The sequence below is a fragment of the Hirundo rustica genome, chromosome 21, assembly GCF_015227805.2.
Source record: "Hirundo rustica isolate bHirRus1 chromosome 21, bHirRus1.pri.v3, whole genome shotgun sequence".
Classification (NCBI taxonomy): domain Eukaryota; kingdom Metazoa; phylum Chordata; class Aves; order Passeriformes; family Hirundinidae; genus Hirundo; species Hirundo rustica.
In genome coordinates, this window is record NC_053470.1 from 4,457,049 (window position 1) to 4,482,913 (window position 25,865).

The 25,865-nt window shown below is 56.9% G+C and overlaps 1 protein-coding gene across 6 annotated transcripts in view; it reads right to left on the reverse strand.

Moving 5' to 3' along the window:
- Window positions 1–3,986: 3,986 nt before the first annotated feature.
- The window catches only part of DLG3 (discs large MAGUK scaffold protein 3), a 74,902-nt gene continuing 53,023 nt past the window's right edge, over window positions 3,987–25,865 (reverse strand). For 3 of the 6 annotated variants that reach the window (XM_040083857.1, XM_040083862.1, XM_040083859.1), the window contains 13 exons: window positions 25,236–25,392; window positions 24,746–24,848; window positions 19,324–19,438; window positions 15,696–15,872; window positions 14,992–15,067; window positions 12,643–12,688; window positions 11,628–11,669; window positions 10,880–10,930; window positions 10,035–10,136; window positions 9,702–9,874; window positions 9,058–9,167; window positions 8,398–8,489; window positions 3,987–6,734 (listed from right to left, as the gene is read on the reverse strand). In XM_040083857.1, coding sequence (XP_039939791.1) covers window positions 6,628–6,734; window positions 8,398–8,489; window positions 9,058–9,167; window positions 9,702–9,874; window positions 10,035–10,136; window positions 10,880–10,930; window positions 11,628–11,669; window positions 12,643–12,688; window positions 14,992–15,067; window positions 15,696–15,872; window positions 19,324–19,438; window positions 24,746–24,848; window positions 25,236–25,392 — 1,351 coding nt within the window. In that variant the 3' untranslated portion in view covers window positions 3,987–6,627. Of the gene's footprint in view, window positions 6,735–8,397; window positions 8,490–9,057; window positions 9,168–9,701; window positions 9,875–10,034; window positions 10,137–10,879; window positions 10,931–11,627; window positions 11,670–12,642; window positions 12,689–14,299; window positions 14,400–14,991; window positions 15,068–15,695; window positions 15,873–19,323; window positions 19,439–24,366; window positions 24,416–24,745; window positions 24,849–25,235; window positions 25,393–25,865 lie in introns of those variants that run through there. The other 3 variants (XM_040083856.1, XM_040083861.1, XM_040083863.1) reach the window with 2 other exon arrangements.

Consider the following 25,865-nt stretch of genomic DNA (forward strand, 5'->3'; position numbering starts at 1 on the left):
GGAGGGAGCTGCAGCTGTCACTGGCGGTGCTGTGAGGGCTGCACTCCTCCCTTCCAGCTCGCTGAACCCTGGGCCAGGCAGGTGCTCAGCAAGTCTGAGCACATCTGGGACTTGGCTCTGGGAAACCTGGGACTGAGCCAGCGAGGAATCCTGTGTGATGTGGGGCGTGCAGGGAGCCAAAGGAGGATCCACTGGGTCACTGGAGGTGCCACTGCAAAGGGCCTTCAGTCCCAGCAGGGACAGTCTGGGCTGGTGCCACTGTGACCCCAGGAGGGACATCCAAAGGGTCACACAGGGGAGCTCCTTAACAGGAGGATGGATCTGTTTAGGGTATATTCTTCATTTAATGGTGAACTTAAATCAGTTCCCCAGACCTAGCTGGGGCCTCTAAGACACTCCTTTCAGATCTCTAAAGCACAATGTGCTGCCTGTTTAACTAAGAAATACCTTTAAATCCATAAAAATCTAGGTCTCAAATGCCACAGAATATTCTTCTGGAGTCACAGTTTTGGCGATCTACGCTGCATCACAGCAGTGGGGGACTCTAAACGATGCCACAAACTCAAAGGTATCCATCCTGCCTGCAGTATCTCCTTGGAGCCTGCTGGGCTGGCTTTAATTACTGCTCAGTTCTGACTTGCACACACAGAAAGAGGTAAAGGTGTCACATTCTAACTGCTGAGAAAGGTCACGTTTGCCCAGCAACTGTAAGGAGATAATTACAGCCAAGGAAGGCAGCAAGCACTAAATGTGGGTTTGCCTACAGCCAGAATGGTTTGCATTTTTTCCTTGGAGATACTCAGTTTGATTTCTTTTATGCTACAGCCAGCACTGAAGAGCCTGGGTCAGATAAGTTTCAGACTCTGCTGATAGTACTCATCTCTTCCTGCACATTTTTACACAGTACATTTTATTCCAGGCTTAGTATTTACCAGAGGGTTTAAGTAGGGCAAGAATTCCTCTCCTAGTTGAATCAGACTGTAATTATCTGCATTCCCAGTAGTACTTTGTGTGCAATCACACCTTTGCAGGTGTTTGCTGGTGCAGATGCAGGCTGGTCCAGGTTATTTTTGCTACTAAATGTTGCTTTACAGTTCAATAGCCCATTGAGGGTGACTGTGGTTTGTAGATATTTTTAAACAAGCAATAGCTGACCTGTAAAAAAAAAAAAAAGCTGATCGTTCCTCCCCCATTCTTATCTTTTCATTGATCACAGCTCAGAGAGCCTGTGTGCTCATCCCTGGATGTGCACAGATGGTTCCAGAGGGTGGCATTGCAGCAGTAGTTTCCTATTTCACATCACTGTGGAAGCTCCAGCGTGTGTTGGACGCTGGCTCTGTACTGCAGAGTCCTCCCTGCTTCTGAGAACGCAAATGGATCCTCTGGGACAGGTCACAAATTTCCCCTGTTTCTCCAGCCAGTATTTTATGCCCCTTTCCCCTCCCCGATTTGATAACGTCTTGACGTTTGGGGAGAAGCAGCAGTGCAAAGACACAAGGGAATTGCAGTGTGAATTGGGGGATGAGTCCAGGGAGAGGGCGATTCCAAACCCACCAATGTGGGATTGATGGGGTTGTGGCTGACCGGGGAAAAACGTCCTCGCTGAGCAGAGTCTGGCAGTGGGGCAGGGCAGAGAAGACACCAGCTCAGCTGCTGAGCCCTTCCACCACCTCTCACGCAGAGGCACCTGCAGCAGGAGCAGGGATTGTCCAGCAGCTCCACGGAGGGTGCACCTCCCACCAGACAGCGTGGGAAGAGCTTTGCTCCCACTGTTGTGGCTGCACTGAGCATTTGGGAGAGGCAGGAAAGGCACAGGGGTTGGCCTGGTCCCTGACACTTAGAAGTGGCCACAGTAATCAGACATGAAGGTAATTGGAAGGGGACCAAAGCTCATTAGAGGATTGGGCAGAAGCTTTTGTCAAGTGGTGCACTGGAACTAGGGGAGGAAATTCCAGTGTCACCCCTGTGCTGAGTCAAGTGTGGCCCCAACCAGGTACTGCAAGTCCCTAAGTGCTCCCACGTGCTTGCACCATTCAGAGATGCTGCACTAACGATGTGTAATGTTCTTCCTATGGGTCAAAACCCCTGAAGGTAAACAAATGGCCCTCATTTTGGAGGCAAGGGATATACATAAACACCGAAGGTGAAGGTGTAGCCAAGGATTCTTGAAGGAAAGAGACAGCTTTGACATGATGATAACTTTACCTGCTTCACAGCAGATGCTTCAGTGCCATGAATCCTGCTGTGGCAGCGTGAGGAAAGCAGAGAACAGCAGTTCTTGAAGATTGTGCTGCCAAGCATCATTAGCAACAATGGGCCTATCTAAGACAGCTCCATCAACGGGGGGAAAAATTTTGACAAAATTATAATTACATTCCTTTAAAGCCCCTCTTCCAGTAGCTTCACAGCACAACCTGTGCTGTTCTGCTTAGCTGAGACAGCTAATTACCCAGAGCTGCAGACAGAAGCACAGACATGTTTCTCTAGAGCACAAGCAGCTTACAGTATGATTTTCTAGAAGTGTCTGAGGTCAGATTAGTTTCATGCCTGTTGTAGGCAGCTGTAGCAGGACATCTTGGGAGGGAAAAGAACCGGCTCCTACATTTCACAGCTAGACAGGACCATTAGCAGGACAATGCTCTGTGATTTTCTGGGCTAGGACTTTGAAAAAGTCCAGGTTGGCAGAGCAACTTGAGCTAGAAAAACGGGTGGTTGCAGCTTTAACAGAGCAAGTTCCTTCTCCATGCCACCCTCTTTGACTTCACGCGCTGGTTTCTCTTCCAGAGCTCGTTCTGCCTTACAGGAGCGACGGGGTTCATTTGAGAACACATCCCTGTGTTGCTCTCTCCCCTGGAACAGGAATGTGTCCCTGTCACGGCAGCTCAAGGTGACACAGGAGCTCAGGACATTGTTTGCCAGGGGAGGGGTGGCTGCAGCTCAGCTGGGCAGAGCAGCCTGGCAGCGCTGGGGCAGCCAGCAGCAGCCAGTGTTTCTGTGCTGCTTCATCCAGGACTCCAAATCCGTCATTATGCAAGCAAACGCTTTGATTTTTGAGAGTGGTAATTCTAGCATCAGATCTGCTTAGCAACTGCTTAATCTCCCGGTGTTTTGTGGAGAAGCACCACCACCACCAGGCTGTTGATCTGATCAGCTAAAGGAGTCTCTAAACGGTTTTTAATTTGTCCAGTGAGCTTCACAAACTGAACAGTCAGCAAACTGTGTGCCCATGCTCAGTTGGCACAACATCCTTGTTCCCCTGAAATCTCAATTTGCTTCTCTTCTGTGCAGTTTTGAAAGTAACAAAGAAATTTAGTGTTTAAAAACCAAACTCCTTCACCCTTCCTTCAGCTCAGCCAAATGACAAAGCAGATTCAGGAACAAAAGTACTGTGACACTCCTTTAACCACATTTGTCTTCCAGTGACCATTCCTTTTCTCTGCATTTGAAGGTACTAAAAATTATACTAGTTGTCTCTACAACTTTTCTTCTCTCTGATATTTAAACAGGGTGCTAAAACTGTAAAAAGAAGCTCTGTATTAGCTGGACTATGTATTTACTTTGTTGTCTTTATATCCAATACAAGAACAATATGTAGCAGCACATAATTTGTAAAGCAACCTCGCCACCAATTCAAGCCATGATCCAAAATACATTTATGGGGTTGTGCCATCAGGCCAGACTTAACCTGGGTTAAAGCAACCCAACCAAAAGCACTTTTCAATGGCTGAGTTACAGCTCTAAATAAGCCCACTTCCTTATATTTTCCATTTTCTTTTTCTTGTTTTAGATTTCCTTTTTAGATTTCCTTTCTTTCCACTAGGCAAGTTCTCAGGCACTACCTTTTATGCTAAAAAAGGCTTTTATTTTTTCCCCTATACCACTGTCAACACTTCAGTTTGCCAGAGAGAGACCATACCAAGAGTTGCTAACATCAGCACCAAAAAAACCCAGATCTGGTACGCAATGAAGGACTCTACAAGAAGGTCTCAAAGACAAGAGTTCTTTGCAACTCTCTGTTTATTAAAAATATATGTCTCCTTGGAAGAAACACTGTTAACCAACTACTGTTGTCATGATCGATTCGATACTGTCAGCTATGCCATGGAGTACATCATCTTTTTCTCCACATGACTTGACAGAGGGAGACAGGCTATTAGGAAAAAAAACCAAAAAAAAAACAGAAAAAAGAAAAGAAGAAGAAGGAAAAAAAAAAAAGATAGGAATGTGTGACTAGCACCTTAAGGACTTTTGTTTCACTTACTCCACTTCTTCAGGGACCGACATTTATAGCAGCTGGAGCAGGACCAGCGGGGCAGGGGGCTGGATGCCCGGCAGGAATCCATTGCCAAAGTTCTGTGTGCTCCTTTAGGGTCGGTCCCACCGACAGCAGAATCCTTCTGCCCTCCACCGTGCTCCCTCCTGCAGCGCTGTGTCCTGGCCCCAGGAGCTGCTCGGTCCCTGCAGGGCTCCTTGGGATGCAGGATGGGCAAAGGAAGCTTCTCCCCCGGCAGCACACGGACACACGGACAGTCTTACAGCAGCTCCACTCGCTGACAGCCGTGGCTGTGCTGTGCCAGGACTGACTGACGCGCTGAGAACATCACCTCGGGGACCGGGGACCACAGCTCATCCCTGCCAGACAGGGGGAGGAGGAGACTTACCTGGGTGTGCCTGGACAGTGAGCTCCTGTGCTGTGGGGTGTGGGACTGCGCGAGGAACAGCAGCCACCAGCTCTTTGTAAGGGGGGAGTGCTCGGACCTGAAATCTGAGTACTCAGCACACACTGAGTACCCAGCACACACTAACTCTGAGTACCCAGCACACACTAACTCAACTCTGGGTACCCGGCACACACTCCTCAGAGGCCACAGGAGCGTCCCCAGCTCCACAGAGGGGTTTGTTCCCACGCTGGAGCCCCACTCGAGCACAGAAGACAACGTGTCCTCAAAACCAGACACGTCTCAGCTTAGGGCCAAGTGTCTTGGTGCCAGCAGTCGCCTCTCTTGAAAAATGCCAGTGCCCAGCGCACGGGGCAGCCCTGCAGCCCCTGCCCCTCTGCCTGTGAGCTGGGGCACCACACCAGGGCTTTGGGGAGGCTTGGGGGAGGCAGCAGAACCCAGCTTCAGCCGCAGCATTCACACAGAGATGTCACAGCCAGGCAAGGTGGGCACGCAGTGACCCTTGCTGGAAGGACAGCCCTTCCCCAGGAGAGCCACAGCGGGGCCGGGAACTCGCACGGAGCAGGGAAGGGAGGAAGGTTTTCAATTCTGGTATGATCTGGAAAACGTGAGTGTCCATCCAAGGCACAGCTGGGGGCTTTTCCTGCCAGTGGCTAATGCAGAAGGGAATGCCAGTGTGCTGCCACAAGCCAGAACGGGTCATTCCACCTGCACCCACAGGTACAGGGCCAGTCCAACATCCCAGGTTTTTCACAGCAACACACGACAGTGAGTACATTTGTTCCACGTGGCCAGTAAAGTATTTCTTAACTAAACACCACAGATCTAGATTCTATTTACAATAGAGCCAGCTTAAAAAATAAGTTAAAAAACTGGATTTTATACCCATTCAGTTCATCATTAACAAGAGAAAAATGGAATAATAATAATAATAATAATAATATAATAATAATAATAATTAAAAAAGCCAACACAACAACACAATATGGTTTTGGTTTAAAATCAGCTTAAAAAAATAGAACCAAAAGGAAACCTCTCATGCAAACACATAAGGTTGTGTGTAAAACAATGTGCAATTTAATATGTAGTATCATCCATTCTCTTGCTCCGCAGCCTCCTGCTCAGTCTCTGTCTCCCAGCCTCTCTCAGGCCAGCTGCTGCTCCTTGCTCTGGTCCCTCCTGCCCAGGCAGTACCAGTCTCTGCCCTGTCTCAGAGCCAGGGTGGCTGCAGGGAACTGGCCTGGACGGGAGAAGTCTCCAAAGCACCCGGTACCGTTTTGAGCTCTTCCTGCCCAAGTGGACTCCCTACGCTGAGTGGTCGGGACAGAGGAACTGAAAGAACCTTGCAGTAATACAACACCTTCCCAGAGAGGTCCCTCAGATTTCCTAGTCCACATACATACATATATATATAATATATATATAATATCTCTCCTCTATATTATATATAAATTACATATACAGATAAATAAAATGCTTTCTGCTGCCCATCTGTCGCACTGTTCAGAGCTGCTAGACGGTCACACTTGGAAAAATGAATGCCCCTGGAGTTCTGATCCCAGCTCATGTGTTCAGAGTCCATTGTTTCACTTGTTTTCTTACATTAGTCCTTAGCCGCCTCCTCCCATCTTGATTCTTTGTTTAGTTAATAATAATAATAATAATAATATAATAATAATAATAATAATAAAAAAACGACCTTGAATGGGTTCTCATCTGTCTCTAATGGAGCAGTGGGAAGGTCCATGCAGGAATGGTGGGAACAGTCACGTGATGAATGATATGAGTTCATCCCAACAAAAGAAACAGGACTAGAAAACTCAATTTTGCGACGATCTAAAAAAGGGAGCAGGAATAGTTTTCATATCCCTCCCCCTCGGGGCAGAGGGCTGGGATGGGTGGGACTTCGGAGATCTTCTGCTCGCAGGGAAGCAGGTGGGAGACATCTTCAGAGCTTCTCTGGGGACGGGACCCAGATGTAGTGCCCGGACTGGTCCTCAATGATCTGTTTGATTTTGCTGTAAATTTCTTCAAGAGAGTCTCCTTGTACGATGGCTGGAAGAGGAGAGAACAAGCGACACCCTGAGCACCAGGCAGCACCGCCACGAGTTACGAGAGCCTCCCCGCTGCCCCGGAGGGCGCAGGCGGCAGGGGCTGGGGCAGCTGGTGCCAGAGGAGCTGCCGTGCACACAGAGGGTTAAAGCAGCGCCTCGGTGGGGATTAGCCAGCGCTGATCCCGCCTGGCAGAGCTCCTGGCCGTGTGCAGGGCCAGCTGGGCTCTCCACACCAGGCTGCTAATCAGCTTTGCAAACCGTGCAAAGCAAACTGTGTCAGGCCCGGCGCCGGGGCTGCGCTGAACCAGGGAGGGCAGCCAGGGCTGTGGCAGCTCAGGGGGGTGCACCAAGCACTCGAGGTGCCAGCTTTGTTTGCCCCCTGGTTTTCCTTCTGGCCGGCTGCTGAGGGCTCCTGACGTTTGCTGCCTCCTCTGCTGTGGGGTGGGAATGCTCTCAGGCTGGGAGAGGCCAGGCCCTGGCCAGCCCTGGTGCTTAGCACAGACACAGCACGAGGCACTTCACTGTGCTGCTTACATCACAGCAAGGTGCACGTGAAGGGCCAAAGCTTTCTGGTAATCCAGCCTGCCTCTGTAACCCAGCCAGGACCATCCTCCAGCAACTCTGCTCCCTCAGCCTGAGTTGCTGGCACAGAACCCGTGACAGTGACCACCTCTCTGCCCATCGCCCGGTTCTTTCAACACATTTCAGCCAACAACGTTCCTTTTTCACAGGTCAGCATCAAACTCGCCCTCCAAGTGCACAGTGGCAGCTTGAGGGCCTGCAAAACTGTGACACGTCTTCCTGGAAGAGCAGCCAGCAGCTCCGGAGCCCAGGACAGGAGGTCTGGGGAAAGCTCACTGTGTTGTACCCAAATATTTGCCCAGCTGAAATCAATTTTTGGAAAACATCCTGCTTGGGGTTTTTCCCAGTAGCTGTTAGGTGGGTAATACACAGTTTGGCAACATTATCATTCCTCAACTTAAAGAAGAAACAGCTATTGCACTGGAGAAAAGGTGGAAGACCAGTTCCTCTGCCTCTTCACCTCCCTGTGGTTTTCCAGAATTAATCATGGTACAAACATTAGTTCCTTAACGCACAAGGATGCCTGTGTCATGAGCAGCTCATCTCAGCAGGCACAAAGTGTCAGCAACCCCTGACTGGCTCTTGAGCAAAGACTACTTAGGAAGCAAGCCAAACTTCCAGTCTTTTTTTGGTAGATGTTTTGTAATAACTCAGGACTGTCTCCACCATTTAGGCCACTAATTTTTTATCCTTCCCGTTTAAAAACTTCCCTCTTTTTGAAAACGCTCCCCTTTTCTCCCAGGCAGGGAGTTTACTTCCTGTAGACTCGGAGCACCCTGAAATCCCCTGCTTGGGGATTTTTAGATTTCTTTATTATTGTTGAAGTTGGTCATAAGCTTTCACAAGCTCAGAAAATCCTGCCTGACAGCTTGTCTCCTCCTCTGCGACTGGTTTACTCCTATCCAGTGATCTTGGAGCAGTCCCCTTGCAGAGCCCTCCTGGCCAAGTGCCATTTCTTTTTTGCCTTGATGGAGCTGGATGTTTTCCCATGACCCTGCAGTAGGACAGTGCTGGTAGAGAGGTCACAGCTGCCGCATGAAAAGATGAAGTAAATCAGATAGAAGCCTGCTCAGGACACTCACCTGTAAAATATTCTCCAAACTCTTGCTCAAGTTTCATGGCTTTGTCAAAGACCTTGTTGGCCTGTTCATATGTCTGTCTCCGGTTCATCTCCCTGCCACGCACAAAAACCCAGAAAGTTTTTAGCTCTTTTTCTTAGCAATGGACAGAAGCAAAAATAGCCTACAGAGCCAAGGGTGCCTGGGAATCCTCTGCTCACAGGAACGGGAGCTCCCAAAGGCAGGGCCCTTCCCCACAGACTCCAGGCTGCCTTGGCACTTCATCTCAACTTCCACCACTTCTTCCCACTGCCACCTACCCCAGCCCCCCTCGCCACAGCACGGAATTCAAATTCAGACAACCCCTTAAATTTGTGAGACCGCTGCAGAAGTCTCCCTGCTTGCCTAGGTCTTCTCATCTTCCTAAAACATAGAAATAAGCAATGTGACCCCTTCTGACTTGAGAAGGGGTTTTCCCAGGCCCCTTGGTGCCAGCAGAATTCCTTCTGGTCTCAGGGTCAGTCTCAAGCTGTTGAATCTCCTCACAGATAATATTTGCTGCTGCTGCTGCTGCTTAGAAGAATTGCAAGCTCAGCTCTCCCATCCCTTCCAGCCTGCACTACCTACGGCCAGGAGCAGCAGGACAAGCAGCTGCAGAGGCACAGAACACGGTGCTGCACTTACATGAGGGCTTCAATGGATTTTGGTTTGATGAAAATGGCAATGGGATAAAGTTGTGCTTGTCGCAACCTCTTGATAGCATTGCCAGACACATCCAGGATGCAGTGCTTCCCCTGGAAAGGAGACAATCAGGATCAGACCTACCCACACAGTCTGTGTGGGAAACAGCTTGCTCACACAGATGTGCTTGAAAAGGGAGGAGCCACAGAAATGAAACCCCACTCCTGAGACAAGCCAGCTCCCCATGGCCTCGCATTCCTGCTTGCTCAGGGCAGGACAGCAACACTGCAAAGGGACTGAGCCTTTGTCTGGACATGTGGAACTATTTACAAGCCCTGGGTAACTCCAGAACTCCTCCGGAGGAACGCTGCTGCTTTGAGGGCACCCAGGTATCTCTATCCTGTCAGCTCCTGAGCACAAGGCTGGGCCACCAGTGCCAGGCTTTTGGGTGGAGTTTGGACAGAGGCACCACGCTGAGGTGGAGTAACACAGCTGAGAGAAGCAGCCACACGGCTTGGCAGGACTCTGGAGGGAGGAGAGGATCGTGCCGTGCTTGCTTAATGTGGTCACAGCCCTTCACTGTACACAGGGAAAGGAGGGGAACTGCTGAAAGCGTGTGGGTCCCAGAAACGCCACCTGACACTCACCCTCTCTGCCACCGCTCGCACTGACTGGATGCTGGTCCCATAGAGATTGTCATTGAACTGCCCAGCCTCTATGAACTTGTTGTCCTGGATGTCTTTCTCCATCTGCTCCCGGGACACCACAAAGTGGTAATCCTGTCCGTCCACCTCGTTGTCGCGCCGAGGCCTGGTGGTGTCTGGAGGAGAGCGGGCATCGAGAGTGAACCCAGAGCGATGCACAACAACCCAGGAGGGACAAACCCCCCCCGTGCTCCCAGGGCGCTCCCCACGCCCGGCAGGACCCTGCAAGGAGCAGAGCCACCACCGCCCCTCCCTCCGGCGCCGGCCGGGACTTACGGGGCACGCAGGAACCAAACTTGTGTGGGAATTCCGAGATGAGGTCGTCGTTGATTCGGTCCTTGGTGGGGCCCAGGATGATCACTGGCCTGGCGTAGTGAACTGTCAACAAGAGCCACGAGCTGAGGGCCCCACCTGTGCTGCGGGCAGCTGACCCTACTGCCACTTTTGGCATCGAGCTGCCCTCTCCCTGCTGGCAGTGGGTGCTCTTGCTGGCATGGGCACCCAAAGGTGCGAGTTTATCTCCTCCTGGTCACGGTCAGCTTGTCCTTCCCACCTGACCCAAACCATCTGCGTGGCCCCGGGGAAGGTTCTGCCGGTCTCCAGGGTCTGGGATCAGCAAAGCTGCTCCTTTGCTTGGGGCAGGAGCCAGGCAACCAGGACAGCTGGGCGAGGATGCCACAGAGCCTAAGAGTCAGAGCCAGCTCCTGGCAAGGACAGACTGCTGAGGCTGGGACTATTCAGTCTCTGAAAGGGTCTGCAGGGTTAAAAGCTGTGGGCTGGGACAGGGTTGCTCTGCAGCAGGGACCTGGTCTGAGGCAGGAAGGGATAATCTTGTCCTCAGCTGAGGACTGAAGCCCAGCTCAAGTTCTAGCTCTGGATCTCTCCCTTGGTCTTGCAGACCACGACACAAATCTTCCCCGTCGATTAAAACCGGGCAGTCGAGGCCAGGAAAGCCGAGCACGCCCCGCTGCCCTGCTACACACGAGACTCCACCTGCACCCACCCAGCGCCGTGCTGGTGTGGCAGGAGGGGAGGGGAGGGGGCACAGGACACCCTGGCTGTGCTGGGGACACAGCTGGCCACACTGGAGCGGGCACGGGGCTGTTCAGCTCAGGACTTACTTTCTTGCCGCGTCACGGGCTCGTATGACAGGATGGTGTCCTCTTGTCCTTCTGCAAAAGAGCCAGGGGGACGCAGGTGAGCACTTGCAGCAGCTCTCCAGCCCCTCTGCAGCTGTGAGGAGCTGGCTCCTGCCCCTCCAGCCTCCCACAGCTCTGGGGACACTCCAGGCTGTCCCCATCATTCCACCCACGGACGTGAAGCACGACGGGCATGCAGTTATGAGCCCTTGAGCCACTTCAATTATTCATGTCCCAGCTCTGGGTCAAGCCTCCTCTTTCCCTCCCCCACCGCTGCAGGCTCCCAGCCCATTGGGACGTAGTGTCCTCCCTGCAGGTATTTAGAGGATTCCTGGGGACAAAGGGAGCATTTATTGCGGCTGGATCCCATGCTCTTGTACAGGCTTGGGCTCCAGGGGCCATCTACGCTACAGGCCTGGCCTCTGGCCATTTTGCTTCCCGTAGGCAGGCACTGAGGGTGGGGGATCACCACGGCCTGGGAACCCACCACCCTGCCTTGGAGCAGAGCCCAAGCCAGGAGAGAGCAGTGAGGCAGGCAGGTTCACTCCTACAGCCCCTGCTCTCCCTGGCTCCGAGGAGGGAGCCGGCCGCAGCAGGAGTGTCACCAGCAGGAAGGAGCAGCCTCCGAACAGAACCACCACTGGGACGAGACAGGATGGAAGTGCCCAAACATGCACACTCACAGGGGGACACGCACACGGGGCGGGAGAGCAGGTGCACACACACTTACTGGAACTGCTCTCGCTGTCACTGGTGTTTGATGTCACGCCCTCTGCAAAGCAACCAGAGAGATCCCCTTGAGAAGGAGCGTGGGCAGGAGGCACGGGGGCAGCCCGGCTGTCACCCAGCACTACTGACCGAGGGCAGGACAGCACCGGCCTCCCGAAAAACCTGCAGCCCAGCACCCACCGGGACGGGTCTGCGCCACCTGGGCGAGGGCGGCACCTTCCACCCTTTGCCGGGAGCCCGGGGACATGCAGGGGGATGCTTCCAGGAGAACACAGGGAGGCCAGGAGGGCCTGCCTGGCCAGATGTGAAGGCGCTGGGCTTCCCAGGCCGAGGGAAGGTGGGGTGCACAGGGAGGGCAATGCTGGCAGGGGGGCAGGTGCAGCATGCACACAGCGGGCAGGGGAGGGCACGGCTGTGCCGGCACGGGGATGGGGGAGCGACCTCCGGGGACGGGGCAGGGACGCACAGAGACGAGACAGCGACAGGATGGGACGGAGTTTGGGGCTTTGCTTGCTCAGGCTGATCCTAGTGCTGCGACCACCCCGGAGAGGTTTGCTGGCCGCTGCCTGCCCCGGTCGGGCTCTGCACTGCTTGGGGGGTGCGGAGCTCGGCAGGGAGCTCACGCCCCAGCTGAGAAGACCATGGGGCTCCTGTCATCGTCCTGCATGTGTGGTCACCCAGAGAAAGGTGGGGACACCTCGCAGTTGTTGTCACCCGCCCCGTTCAGAGCAATCCATCAAAGCTGCTTCCCACCCACGCTGGCAGCGGCTCCGAGCGCTAACGCAGCGACCAAGGCAGACAGGAGCGGGAAGAAGAGGATGAGGAGGTGCAGCAGGCACTCAGGGCATGGCCAGCACCCCCAGGCAAGCTCCCCTGTCCCGCCCCACCTGCAGCAGCACCCGGGGCTCCTCCTGCCCCGCAGCCAGGGAAGCACAGCTGCCCCGGGCAGAGCCCAGCCACGCCCCAGGCACCGCCAGGCACAGGAAGGGAACGATGCGCATCGGAATTCAACTTACTCAGGTTCTTTGCTCCATAATAATCGTCACTTAACCCAGGGAAGTCCTGATTTCACAGACAGCAAGAAGGGGGAGAGGGGGAGAGAAGACAGCGCAGGAAAGGGGAGTCAGAGGGATGGGGGAGACAGAGCCAGACCAGCATTAGTGACAGGAGTGCAGAATGGCCCAGAGCTGCAACTGCAAGTGAGGTTAAATATTTTCAGAGCTGACGCCATCAGCCCGCTGCCAACATTCCTGCCTTGTGCGGCTGGACCCCCTCCTCCCCGCAAGCTCACCCTCTCTGCCAAAGAGCCCCCAGGGGCCAGCCCGGGTCTGGGGAGGGCAGGGCGGCCACAGCAGCACGGGCTGGCACCAAGCAGTTGCAGCCCTGAGCTGCTGGCACAGGGGCTGAAGTGTTTCTCCTGGTGGAGCGCACGGGCAGGGCACAGCCTGGGCACCCCGGGGGCAGGCACAGCACACAGTCCTGTAACACGCGGCAGGAGGACACATTTCCCCCACCTGTGCGTGTGTCAGCCGCCCCACAGCACGATGCTTGTGGAAATGTGAGGCAGAGACGGCCTCCCAGTGCAAGCTGGGCTGGACAGTGGCAGAGCACAGGGCTGGCTGTGTGTGTGTGTGTGCCACAGGCAGGGCAGGAGAGCGCCCTGCCCCATCCCCACGCTGTGTCATCTCACTGCAGGGCAGCCAAGAGCGAGCCCCCAGCTTCAGCACGGAGCTCTCTGGAGCCCAGCCACGTCCAGGCACTGCTGGGGACAGGCAGACACACAGACAACCCTCAGCACGTGCTGTCTGCTAAAATCACTGGGAGCTGGCAGCAGGCATGGGCAGCAGAGGGATGCAGGGAGCCCTTGGAGCAGCCCAGCAGCCTCCTGCCTCTGTATGACACCCCAGACAGCCCCAGAGGGGAGGGGATGTGTTTGCTGTGCTGGCACTGGGGCACAGACACAGCTCTGCCTTGTCCAGTGCCCCTTTCCAGAGGTGTGGGCACTGCCAGCCTGGATGTTTGCAGGAGTGGGTGCAGCTCAGCACACAAAGGAGGGGTTGGGTTTGGTGAGCAGCCCCAGTGCTGCCCATATCAGGATTTGGGGCAACAGGATAAACAGCCTGCCTTTACTGGGAGTCCCAGGGTGGTGCGAGCTGCGGACCCCCAACATCTGTACCGAAGATGTGCCTCAGCCATGGGTGGGCAGCAGGGTCACGGCTTCCCCATGTCCCCTCTCCAGCGGGAATGTGAAGCTCTAAGTCACTCCTGGGGAAGATGGAGCTGGGACCTCCCCAGGCCCTGAGAGGGACAGGAGAAGCTCTGCAGGAGGCAGCCAGCCCCTCACTTGGAGGGGAGCAGGCAGAGGGAGGGAGCAGAGCCTGCAGCAAAGGGGGGGAGAGCAGGGGGAAGCAGAGCAGGGAGTTGGGTGGGTGTAAAGTTGGATGAAAAGATGAAGACATTGAACATGAGAGGAAGGAAGAGAGTGCCAAACTGCAGCTGCTGCTTTCATTTCAAGCTCCAGTTTCTCCCTAGCTGCTGGCACGACAGTGGAGCACAGACCTGAATACAGGCAGGTGCCAGGACCCCTGGCTGTGGAAATGTGCTGAATCTCCTCCCTGAGGGCAGGGAAGCTGAGGGGTGCAGGCTTGCCCTCTCTGGCCAGCTGCTACTTACGTTCCTGTCCGCTGCTCTCCTGGGCCAGGTTCTCTTTGCTCTTGTAAAATGGAAACTTTCGAGAGAGGCGAAAACTCTTTTTACGTTTCGTTTTGATCGACTGAAGAACATGGAGATGGAAGGGAGGACAGAAAAAACAGTGGTGTTTAACGCATGTGGGGAAAATTAAAATGAAGAGACAATGAGGAGGAGCTGTGTCAGGGCAGACACCCTCGAATGAAATCATGGAGATTACATGAGAACCGTAATGCAGGAAAAAAAATTAAGCGTGGAGAAAAAACGTGTGGTAGGGATGCTGGGGAGCTGATGGGGCTGTCAGCAGCTCTGCAGGGGTAGCCAGGCTGTTCTTCCTTGCTTGTCAGCATGTTAGGCACTGCTCGTGAGGTGTGAGGACAGCTGCCTTCACCAGCTGCCTGCAGGCAGCTCCAGGCCGTGAGCTCTGCCACCCATCACTCCAAACATGGGTCCTTCCCCTGCACTTTCACACCATCCTGGGCTCCTCTGCTCCATCACTGCATATCCACGGAGGCTTTGTGACAAGCAGATGTGGGCCTGGGGCAGGTCCAGTCACATAGCTCTTTGCCTTGGGATTGTTTGAGCTGCCCCATGAAGAGCTTTTGCTGCTGGGACTCATCCTGCCCTCACTAGTTACCAGTTCCAGGTGCCCCACTGAGCCCCAGATCAGCACTTACCCTGTTGGACTCAATCATGCCAGTCCTGGCGTGGAACTTCACTGTTTTCAACCGTGCTCTCTCCTTTTTTTCCACCCTGATCAAGAGAGAAAGAGTCTCTAGTCCCATCCATGTGCCCTCCACGCTGCCCACATGGCCCCTCAGGCAGCTCCAGGCACCCTTGGGTGGTGGCTCCATTGGCAAATGGAAGCTCCTCCCCAGGAAGGGTCAGATTGGAGCTGCCTGCCCAGGAGCAGGAGAGGAGCCAAGCCAGCCTTCCCAACAGGGACAGGGGACACTCAGGGCTGGGTCTGCAGACTGAAGGCAGCAGCAGCCAGCTCCTCTGCTCTCTGTGAGCTCCCACCTCACAGTGGGACCTGGCTACAGAGCTGGGCAGACTGACAGGACACAAGGAGCAGCCCTGGCTGCTGTGACTCTGCTCTCACAGAGACCCAGACTGGCTAACACCAACTCCCCATCCCCACAGAGAGGGCTGACCACTCACTCCCCTCCTCACCTGGAGTCTCACCCAGCTCTGGAGAACACCTGCCTAGGGAGACCTGCACACAGCCCCAGCTTGCAGCCGAAGTGCCCTGCACGCTGCACAGGGACAGACTGACTGGGACCACAGGGAGATCCCAGCCTGAGCAGAGCCCTGAGGGCTGCAGAGCTCAGGGGAATCCTGGGCTCTCCAAGTGTGACAGCTCCTGCTGATGGACACTCACCTCTTCTTGCTGGGGATGACCCCGATCTGCTCGCTCTCGCCGTGGGGGGTGACGAGCCTGGCTTGCCACCACTCGTCATCGGAGGCGTTGATGACGTGCAGGATGTCCCCGTAGGAGAAGCTGAGTCCCTGGCTGGGCAAGCAACTGTCCCTGGTCCGGTCATAGTCAAACAGGGCTCTGTGGGGGAGCAGAGAGGAGCTGTGCCTTCTCTGAGCACGGCCAGGCAGCCAGGGCAGCAGCACTGCCCACCTCCTGGGGCACTGTCACCTTCACACCTGAAAAGGTTTAAACCCAAAGCCTGCCGAGGTGAGCAGCGCTGCCAGCCACCAGCACACATCGCTCGGCTGGCAGGATCAGCACAAGCCCTGAAGGGTGCAACGCAGCAACGACAGTGCTGGGCTGAGAGAACTCACTGCTGGCCCCAGCTGCAGCATGCAGACGAGCCATAGATGCTCTGAAAGAGTCTGTGGTTGGTTAGTGAGCAGGCCGAGCCCACAGCTGCAGCCTGCAGGAGAGCTGCTCCCCACCATCCCTCCGTGGCTGTGGGGCCAAGGAATGGGATAGGGAACACCAGACCCCACTGCTGGCGGGTGGTTGCACAGGCATTGAGCACTGCCTTTACGAACAGAGCCTGTGAATGAGGAATGCAGCTCAGAGTATATATATTTATCTGCTTCCACAACTGATCCTTTTCATACCCCTAAACACCTCCCCTGAGAACAGTTTATCTAGTTTGAAATTTTCTTCAAAATTAAACTAACCAGCTATAGAAAAGATTTGGGGTTGTTTTTACCAGAGGAGCACTAACACTTTTCCCGCACGTGTACACCACACACAGCACTGCAGCCTGTACCCATAAGCTGCTCTGGGTGGCTCCACCTGCAACTCGTTCTACTAATTGCCAGATCACACAAACTGTGTCTGCTTTGATGCATCAACTTGCAAAAAAGACAAAGAAAGGCAAGATTCACTAAAAGTACTGGCAGCACAACCTCTGTATTTGCTCCTGGGACACTGGCCCCACTGGCCCCCAGCCCAGCACGAGCCCAGGCACTGCAAACGCTGGCTTGCTGCTGGTTTAATCCTGGCCCTAATAAACCTCCTTCAAGCAGGAGAGACGTCCTCTGCTCATTATCCCCTTTCACTGTGGGGACTCCAAAGGGGGTCTAAAAGCACACCAAGTGGAAGGGCTGAGGGATCACGAGGCATGTTCCTGTGGAACAGCAGAGCTTGGAGGGCATTTCTGCCAGGGGAGTGCTGGGCTGTGAAACCTTTCAGGGCACTTGGGGCTGGGTCTTGAATGGGAACAAGGGCTGCCCCATGGGGAGGGCTCTTTGGGACAATCTGCCCTATGCATGCAGATACACTCAGCCACCAGATCTGTTCTCCTTGCCCAGAACTCGCTCAGGGCTGGGGCAGCTCCTGTGCTCGTTCCCTCTGCAGCGCAGAGCCGGCAGCGGAGCACAAACGGGTGCTTTGGCCGGAGGTAATCAAACCTTGCAGGCAGCTCCGGGCCAAAAGATAAGGCTGCATGTGGCTGACGGGCCGCTGTGAGGTCAGTGCCGCTGGCCAAGGCCCCGGGGAACTGGTCAGGCCGGTTCCCAAAGGCAGGCAGGCTGTGGAGCCCTGCCCACGCCGTGCACCCTGCCCTGCAGAGCGGCACAGGGCCCACGCTCCTCCTCAGGCATCCCAGGACAGGCACAGCAGGATCTCTGCACGGGCAGGACGCCTGCAGAGCCGGCACACGAGGCTTTGGCCACCCCAGGGCGCGGTGCTGCGGGGCTCAGCGCCGGACCCAGCGGGGCTCTGCGCTCCTCCGGGCACAGCCCCGCTCTGTGCCCGGGCCAGCTCCCGGCGCTCACAGCCAGGAGAGCAGATGGTTTGGCCGGAGGGCAGGGGAGCGGTACCAAGGACTCCCGTGGCTTCCTCCTGGTGCCCAGGCACGACGCCTTGCCCGAGCTGCCTCCCCAGCCGGCCCCAGCGCTGGCAGACTTTGCCCTGCGGCAGCGCAGGGAGGTGACAGGCAGGACGTGAACCTGCCTTGCCTCTGCTGCACGAAGCTCCAGCACCCCCAAATCGGCTCCAGCGGCTACTGGGGCGCCCAGGCTCCAGCCCTTCCGCAGCACGCGGGATGCAACGCAGCCGCGCGGGGCTGACTCAAGCAGTCGGGTAGCAAGTCCTGTAATTGATGTCCCGTCCACAGCGCAGCAGCTCAGCTGGTTTCGGGTAAACTGTGCTTGAAACCACCCCGCCCAGAAGGGCTGGGGCAGCCTGGGCACCAGGCAGTTCTTCCAAGCACGTTGGCAGGGTGTGTGTCGAGCAGGGTTGTGAAGGGCCACGCTGGGGAAAAGCTCTCCCCCAGGATCACCCTCTCAGCAAGGCACAGCCCAGCTCCACCTGGGTGTGTGTGAGGGGGACGCTGCTGTGGAGGCCTCCAAAGCCCCACGGGGGGATGCACCAAGAATTAAGAAATGCTACGAGTAGCGTGGAGGCAACAGGGAGCTCTCCGGTTCACAGGAATACTCTGATACGTGAGCACCTCTCCAGGCAGAGAACAGGCTTAACTCAAGCTGGACCCAGCCTAAACCCTCCTCCACACACGAGGGTGTCCACAGGACAGCAGGGGAGCGAGGGCAGGACTAACAAGATGATGTTTATTCAACACCGCACACCCCCAGGAAGGCCCGAGATGCTAAATCAAGCAAGATGCCTGCAGAGACTTGTGGGAAGGTGTGAACTGCAGGAACCCAGAGCTGCAGCTCTCCCCTCCTGCTGTGGCAGGCTTGCAACATATCCACCGTACCTGGAATCCCTCTGCATGGAGCAGCCACGCAGGCTGAGGCTCATGCAGCCTCGGCCCTTGCCACCCTCCTCACAGGGAAGGAAAAGCAGCATCCCTTGCTCCTGCCAGCCTCCACCTGCAACAGGCTGTGCAGGGCGAGGATTTACAGGATTATTTTAATTACCAAGCTAAAATTACTCATTAGCTCTCATCCCACTGGCACTGTGGCAGGCAGGAGGTGGCAGGAGGCAGGCAGGGGTTGTCTTGTCTGCACAGGACTTGCAGCAGTTTGGGTTGCATGGTTGTTTAACCCCTGCCTGCCTGTCCTGCACCTGGCTCCAGACCAAAAGTGCTTTCAGGGCTCAGAGCAATAATCCTCCTAAGAGCTCATCTCCCATCCAGCCAGATCCTGCAGGAGGAGACAAGGAGAAGCCTGTTAGCTGGTTCAAGGAGAGTGCCCTGAAAGCTGCCACGAGCTGCCTGGGGCAGAAGCAGGGCTGGATGCCCACCACTTCCCTGTCTTCAAGACGTCCTCAGTGTGTTGGGCCGGCCAGCAGCCACCCAGGCTCTGTAGGGACCGCTGCTTTCCAAACCGGAGCAGTCCTTGGGAGAGGCATTCGAACACTCAGCCTCGACACGCTGGTGCAAAATCCCCGCTCTCCCCGCTGCACCCTCCGGGCTTCGTGATGCACTCGCTCCCCCGGCCCCTGACACATCCTCAGAGGCACTGCACGGCCCAGGCTGGACTGTAAGCACCCCCAGGCCGTGGGGCTGAGCCCATCCCCTCCTCAGGGAGCAGGGGGTGCTCTCCTCACACCCTCGGTTCCGCCCCTCGCGCTGCCTTACCGCACGTAGAGCGATCTCTTCTCGCTGGTCCGCAGCGAGCCGGAGCCAGAGCTCATGCTGCTGTTCATCATCTGCTCCCGCAGGTCGTGGATCTTGGACTCGAAGCGGCTGTACTCTGCGGGGACACGGCTGGTCAGTGCAGGCACAGCTGTTCCCAGCATGGTCCCCACGCCCAGCCAGGCCTGTCCACAAGGAGCCTTGCCCACCAGCCTCTCACAAAGCCTAAAGAGGTTACAGAACTCTGCAGGAGTGCAGGCAGGGCATCTGCAGCAGGCAGGGCTCCAGCTGCTCCCAAGCCCACCACGACTTCCCACACAGCAGCTCAGGCAAGGGCTGCTGCGACCCGCACTGCTGCCGAGCTGCAGCTCCATGAGGGAATGGCTGGGCAGGACTTGGCAAGCTGCTGACCTACAGAGCAGTTCAAACCACGCAGAGAGAGCGAGAGCCCCTCCAGGAGACCACTGCCCACCAGCTGGAGCAGCGAGACACGACCGCAAGCCACTGGGGGAGTCCCCAGCTACAGCTCTGCTGGCAGCAAAGACCTCCTCAGCAAGAATGGGGAAAGCGAGGCAAAACACAAAGTCCCTGCCCTTGGAAGAGGAGCAGGGAGGAGGAATTCACCTTTTGCTTCTACATCTCAGCGGCAGAGACGCGCAGGAAGAGCTGGGGAACCCTCCAGAAGACACCGGCACCTTCCTGCCAGGCGGCTGGGCAGGAGCAGCCGCCAGCCCGGCACCCGCCGCTGCGCCAGCCCGACCTTCAGCCGGGGGTAAAGGTCGGGCTGACATGCAGAGGGTGGAGGCACCAGGCCTCCCTACCCAGGGCTGAATGAGGAAAGTGCAGCTGAGGCTCCAGGAAAGCCGCTGGCACTGCCACATCTCGCCTCACACCCTTGATTTTGTCCCTTGGGCACATCCTGCACTTACAGGTGAGAGAAGACCAGGCTCATCTGTGCTGTAAGATTTGCCTAGAAAGTCTTGTCCATGACCCAGTGGTTTAGACCTGGCTCGGGTTTTAATTCTGGGAAGGGGAGCACAGTAGTTCAGCTGCAGAGGCAAGAGCTTGCTGCAGAGCCACAGCTGTGCTGGGCCTGTGGAGCCACATCACATGGGGAGAGCGGCAACACTGCTCCGAAATGCTCTGTGGGCTTTGTTCAGGGGCCAGCCCCTCTCCCATGGACTGTCAGTGCAGACAAAAGCAGGGTTGGGGTTATGGGATGATGCAGCTGCAGCTCAGCATTTCCTGACTCTCCAGCCCTAAAACCTGGCTATCCCCCTGCTACACCCAGCTGCCAAAGACACATCTTTACTTAAGGACTGGAAACAACAACAAAAAAGGCAATACACACAAAAACCGCCAAGTGGCACAGGGAAACTCAATGCAAAGCCCCTTCTCCTGCCACGCAACATCCAGAGCTGCTGCAACACCAGGCAGAGGCAGTTGCTTCATGTGGAGACCACGAGAACCCCCGGCTGCCCCATGCCAAGGGGCACCCACTGCCTCAGGTGCCTTCCTGCTGGCAGAGGGAAACACGGATGCAGCAAGGCATGGATAACGCTCATTTTATGAGAAAACTGAATTCTGCCACCAAAGCAGCACCGGGGTTTTACAGAGCTCTCAGCAGAGGCAAGCGAGTTTCATCCCACCCCACATCTCTTGCCCCACACAGCTCATTCTGCCCTGGAACTCCCATAAGCTCTCAAATGCCAGAGGAGCATCTGTCAGGAGCGGGTACAGCTTCTTCTTAAACCCTCTTTGGTACAGAAGGGCTGTTTCCTGCAGAAAGCACCACTACAACCCTTGTCCCCAGCCAGGTCATCCACGCCCTGCTGGGGGCACACACTGAGGGGACCACTGCTCCACAGACTCACGTTCCTCCCACGGCTCTTCTCCACAAGTGTGGATGATGCACTGCCTGGGACAGGAAACACAGGGCAAAAGGAGATTTCTCCACCCCTAGCATCAGGATGGGGGTGTTGGAAGGGCGACTTGTGGGTGCCACTGCCCTGCCAGGAATGGCACGTGCATCCCCCTGCTTGCAGCCCAAGGGCAAAGCTCTCAAATGCCCCTACTCCAGCTGGGGCATTCCACACAAAGGGACTTTCCTAGTGTTGCTGGAGTGGCCACGCTGCTTGGAAGGGTGGGGAAAGCCCAGTGGCATGACAAGAGACACAAACCAGGCTGGCTGCGGCAAACTGGGACACAGGGGCTGCTCTGGCTTTAACCCCCAGAGAGCAAACACAGCCCCGCCCTAGGAAGGGTCTTCCAAGGAGCCACCAACCCACATTTACTCCAGCTGTGGGACTGCACAGAGTAGAGGAGCAGCCAGCCCCAAAGCAAACCTGCTGCCTCCCTCCCAGAGCAGGGGAGGCAAGGTTACCCCAGGACTGAGCACAGGGTACTCCCAGGTGCCATGGGCACCCTTTCAACTGCACATTAGGACAGTCTGAGACAACTGCCAGCAGACCAACGCCAACAAGGAGCGCTCCTGCCTTTGCTCCCTGACTTAGGGCCACCTCAGCTCTGCACCTTGTGTCTCCCTGTGCAGCTGAATCCCTGCCAGGAAGCTTGCCCAGGGTGCAGCAGGGAGGTGAGCCAGGGCTGATCCCCACGGTGCCCAACACGTCCAGGACGTGTTTATCGAGACTGGAAACGTGTAACAGGTGAGCCGGCACCTCTCGCCGCGAGTGCCATCGCCGCGCTGCGCCTGTGCCGGGGTGTTTGCCCTCCTCACTCAGCAGCTCGATAAAAACACCGCCGTACCCCCCCACTGCTTCTCCCTTTCCAGGGTGTGGGTGTTCCTACAGCTGGGCCTGATTCTGTCCCCTGGGGTGAGCTCCGTGCTGCCAGCGGAATCCCTGAGTGTGCGCACACGCCGTAGACCACTACCAACAAACAGGGATCACCTGCCTGCTCCAAGGATCCCAGAACCGGCACGTGTGTGTGACACACCTGCAAACACGCCCAGCAGAGCCAACAAAGCCGTGGGCCTGCATCTGGGCACCAGGAGACAGCACAAAGGAGAAGGCGGGGGCAGAGAGGGGAGCTACACTGGAAAGCAACTCCTGAGTACACACCAGGCACAGGCTGGGCCATCAGCAGAGCCCAGAAACGCTCAGTCACAGCTTTCAGCACAGCCGCTTGCAAAAAACTACCAGCAGCTTCAGCCCAGCATGTGAGCACCCTGACCCCAGACACCTTCCCTCTGCACAGACACCTCCCTCCACCAGGCCCAGGAAAGCAGAAGCACAGCCACAGGGAAAGCTGAGAAGCTTTCAGAACTCATTGCACAGCCCTGGAACTTCCCTTTGAACGGACTGGCTCGGAGAAAGGCCATAATGTGACGTTTTGTATTTTCAGGTGAGGAATGGCAAAGCTTTGTTGCACGGGGTGCGAGGAGGGGGAACTGCCAAATCCAAGTGCTGGATAGCAGCAGGCAAAGGTCAGGGGGAGAAGGGCTCAGAGGGAACAGGAGCCATCACTCCCCCTCCTCAACAGCAGGCTGCAGTGGTCAAAGGTGCTCAGAAGAAATGCAGAACAGCAGCTCCTCTTTCTAACCTTCTTGGTTTGATCTTTGCTTCTTTTCCCTCCTAGTGCCTAGCAGGAGAAAACAGGGAGGGCCGCTCATCCCCCAAAACCTGCACCAGCAGCCTCTCTGCCCCCCCGGAGCTGCAGCGAGGTGACACACAGAGCACGCTGCGCTCATCCAGCACCCCAGGCAAGCCCTGCCCACGCTCAGGTACGAGAGACAGGTGCCATCCTCCACCTCTGCTAGCGGGGAGGAACTTCCTAAATCCCCTTTCCACCAGCATCTCCTCCTTCGGCCATCCTACAATCCATCTCTCCTGCTCTTTCCACATGACGGACATAGAAAAGGCAAACATTTGAGATCACACGGCCCATTGAGTGCGCCCAGCCTCATCCACACCGGGGGATCACACCAGGGAGATTTTTCTCCATGACTCCCAGCCCTTCAAGCCTTTGGAGCACCGAGGGCAACCTCCAAGATACAACAGCCTGTAGTCCACAGCTGCCTCCCGGGATGGCTGCAGCCCCTGTGCCCTGGAAGCATCACAGACATGGAAATTCACCAGCTACAACACATTGACATTTCCGCCTCGGTCTAAGGGGCTTTCAAAACATCTTGTCCAGTTTGACATTTAAGAACCATTCGTGGTTGGCCTCTTTGCCAAATCTCGAGCGGCAAAGGGAGCCAGAAATACGAGAACATTAAGCGCTTCCTGGAAAGAAAGAATAAAAAAAAAAAAAAAAGCCAAAACAAACAAACCCCACACCCACAGCACAGCCCTGAGCAGCACCAATGACTCGGCGCCCCGATGGCCTCTGCCATGGGATGGAGGAACAGCGGAGACAGGCACCGGCAGGACATCGCCCAGCGATGCCACAGAGGCACGCCTAGGGTGGGACATCGGCCTCCCTGGAGAGGATCACAGCTGGTGGAGAAAGCCAGCGGGGAGCAGAACGGAGAGTTTTTCCAGCGGACGGGAACGCCGGCATCCCGGCACATGCACGGTGCCGCTCCGGGCACGGCGGCAGCCCCGGGCTCAGCCCCGGCCCCTCTCCGGCTGGCGGGGCTCGCTCCCAGCGCTCTCCCTTCCCAGCGCTCCCGCCCAGGGAAGCTTTGTGCAGGCAGCTGCCCGCTCCCTTCCCAGTGCCCCTGGCGGGACCACCAGCCCCCGCCGTGCCCAGGGAACCGGAACCCGGCCACGACCGAAGCCTCGGGGCGGCGCCGCAGGTGGGATGCTCAGAGGTGGGGGGCGAGCCCCAACTCGGCAGCGACGCGCCGGATCCGGCCCCGCCCGCACCGCGGTCACCCTCCGGGACCCCCGAGCCCTCCCGACCACGGGGTCCCTCCAGCGAGGCCCGCGGGACCCCACGGAGCCGGGCCTCGCGGCGACGCCCTCCGGCAAGCAGAGCTCTTCCCCCCCTCCCCCGGAGGCGATCCCGTCCCGTCGAGCCCCCCCGCGGCCCCGATGCCGGCGGGGTCCCGGCGGCGCTGCCCGTGCGGCGGCGGGCGCTCACCTGCAGGCGGGGCGGCCGCGGCCCCGCACCCGCCCGGCCCGCACACAAAGCCGCGGCCGGCGGGACGCCGAGGCCCCGCCCCCTCCCCGCGCCGGCCAATCGGCGCCCGCCCCGCCCCCGGGACACGCCCCCTCCCCGCTGGGGCCTCGCCCGCAGCCCCTCGCCCCGGCCCCCGACCCGCGCGGCGGCACCGGCCACGCCCCTCATCTGCATAGCCACGCCCACCAAGCTACGTAACAACACATCCTCATCTGCATAACAACATCATCTACATAATCACAACGACCTCATCTGCATAACCACACCCATCTCTGCATGCCCCGCCCGCCCCGCTCCCGGTGCCGGTGCCGGTGCCGGTGCCGGCGGCCCGTGGCGGTACCTTCGGGCCGGTACTGTGCGATGATGGTCACCGTCTGCCCCGCCCGCTTCAGCGCCGCCGCAGCCTGCTCGTGGGTGGCGTTGCGAAGGTTCACGCCGTTCACCTGCCGGGACAGAGCGGCTCCGCTGAACCAGACCCATGAGGCACCAATCGAGGGGGTCTGCCCTGCGCCTCGGCCCCGCTGCCCCGCCGCTGTACCGGTACCCACCGTACTCACGGTACCCCGGCTCTCAGAGCCTCATCGCTCTGCCGCTGCATCCCTGGTACCCCGCCGGGTACTGGCACTCCCAGTACCGGCACCCCAGTACCGGCACCCCAGTACCGGCATCCCAGTACCTGCCCCCGCCGCAGGCACGCCGGGGCCGTGTCAACACACCGGCACCCGGGATGAATCCCACCACAGAGCTTCGGGTGGCAGGGGAGAAGTGTCCGCCAAGCCCAGGGGCTGTGGGAGGCCATGGAAGGGGCGGTGGGTGCCCCACCAACTCACCGAAAGGATCCGGTCTCCCCTCCGCAGCTCCCCGCTGAGGTCAGCAGGGCCTCCAGCCAGGATGAAGGACACAAAGATCCCCTCGCCATCTTCCCCTCCAACAATGTTGAAGCCCAGGCCGGTGGAGCCTTTGTGCAGGATGATTTTCCGGGGCTCCCTGGAAGGACACGTAAGTGACAGCGAGACATCAGGGTGAGGAGCTGCAAAGCTGGTGACAGGCTTTTCTGTGCCCAGGGTTCGTGGCACATTGGTGGGGCTGGAGTACCCGGGTGCAGCCTGGTGTGACTCAGCCCTCAGCACTGTGGAGACTGATAAACCACGAGAGGTGGCAGGTGGTGTGACAAGAGATGCAGCACGGACAGAGACAGAGCATCCGCCGTGAAATGGCACACAGAAACACTGCACTGCACGGTGGCATCAGATGCCATGAGCCAGGAGGGTGGGATAAAGCCACTCCACAGCATGGCAAGAGTGCCTACAACCCTATGCACCCCTCCAATGCCACAGACTCTGCACAGCTCAACAGAAGTCCTAATTTTTTTGACAATGACTTAATTCTATCACAGCTCAAACAATAGGCAGGCAAAAGCAGGGAGATGGCCTGGCATCGCAAAACTCCTGCATCAGTTT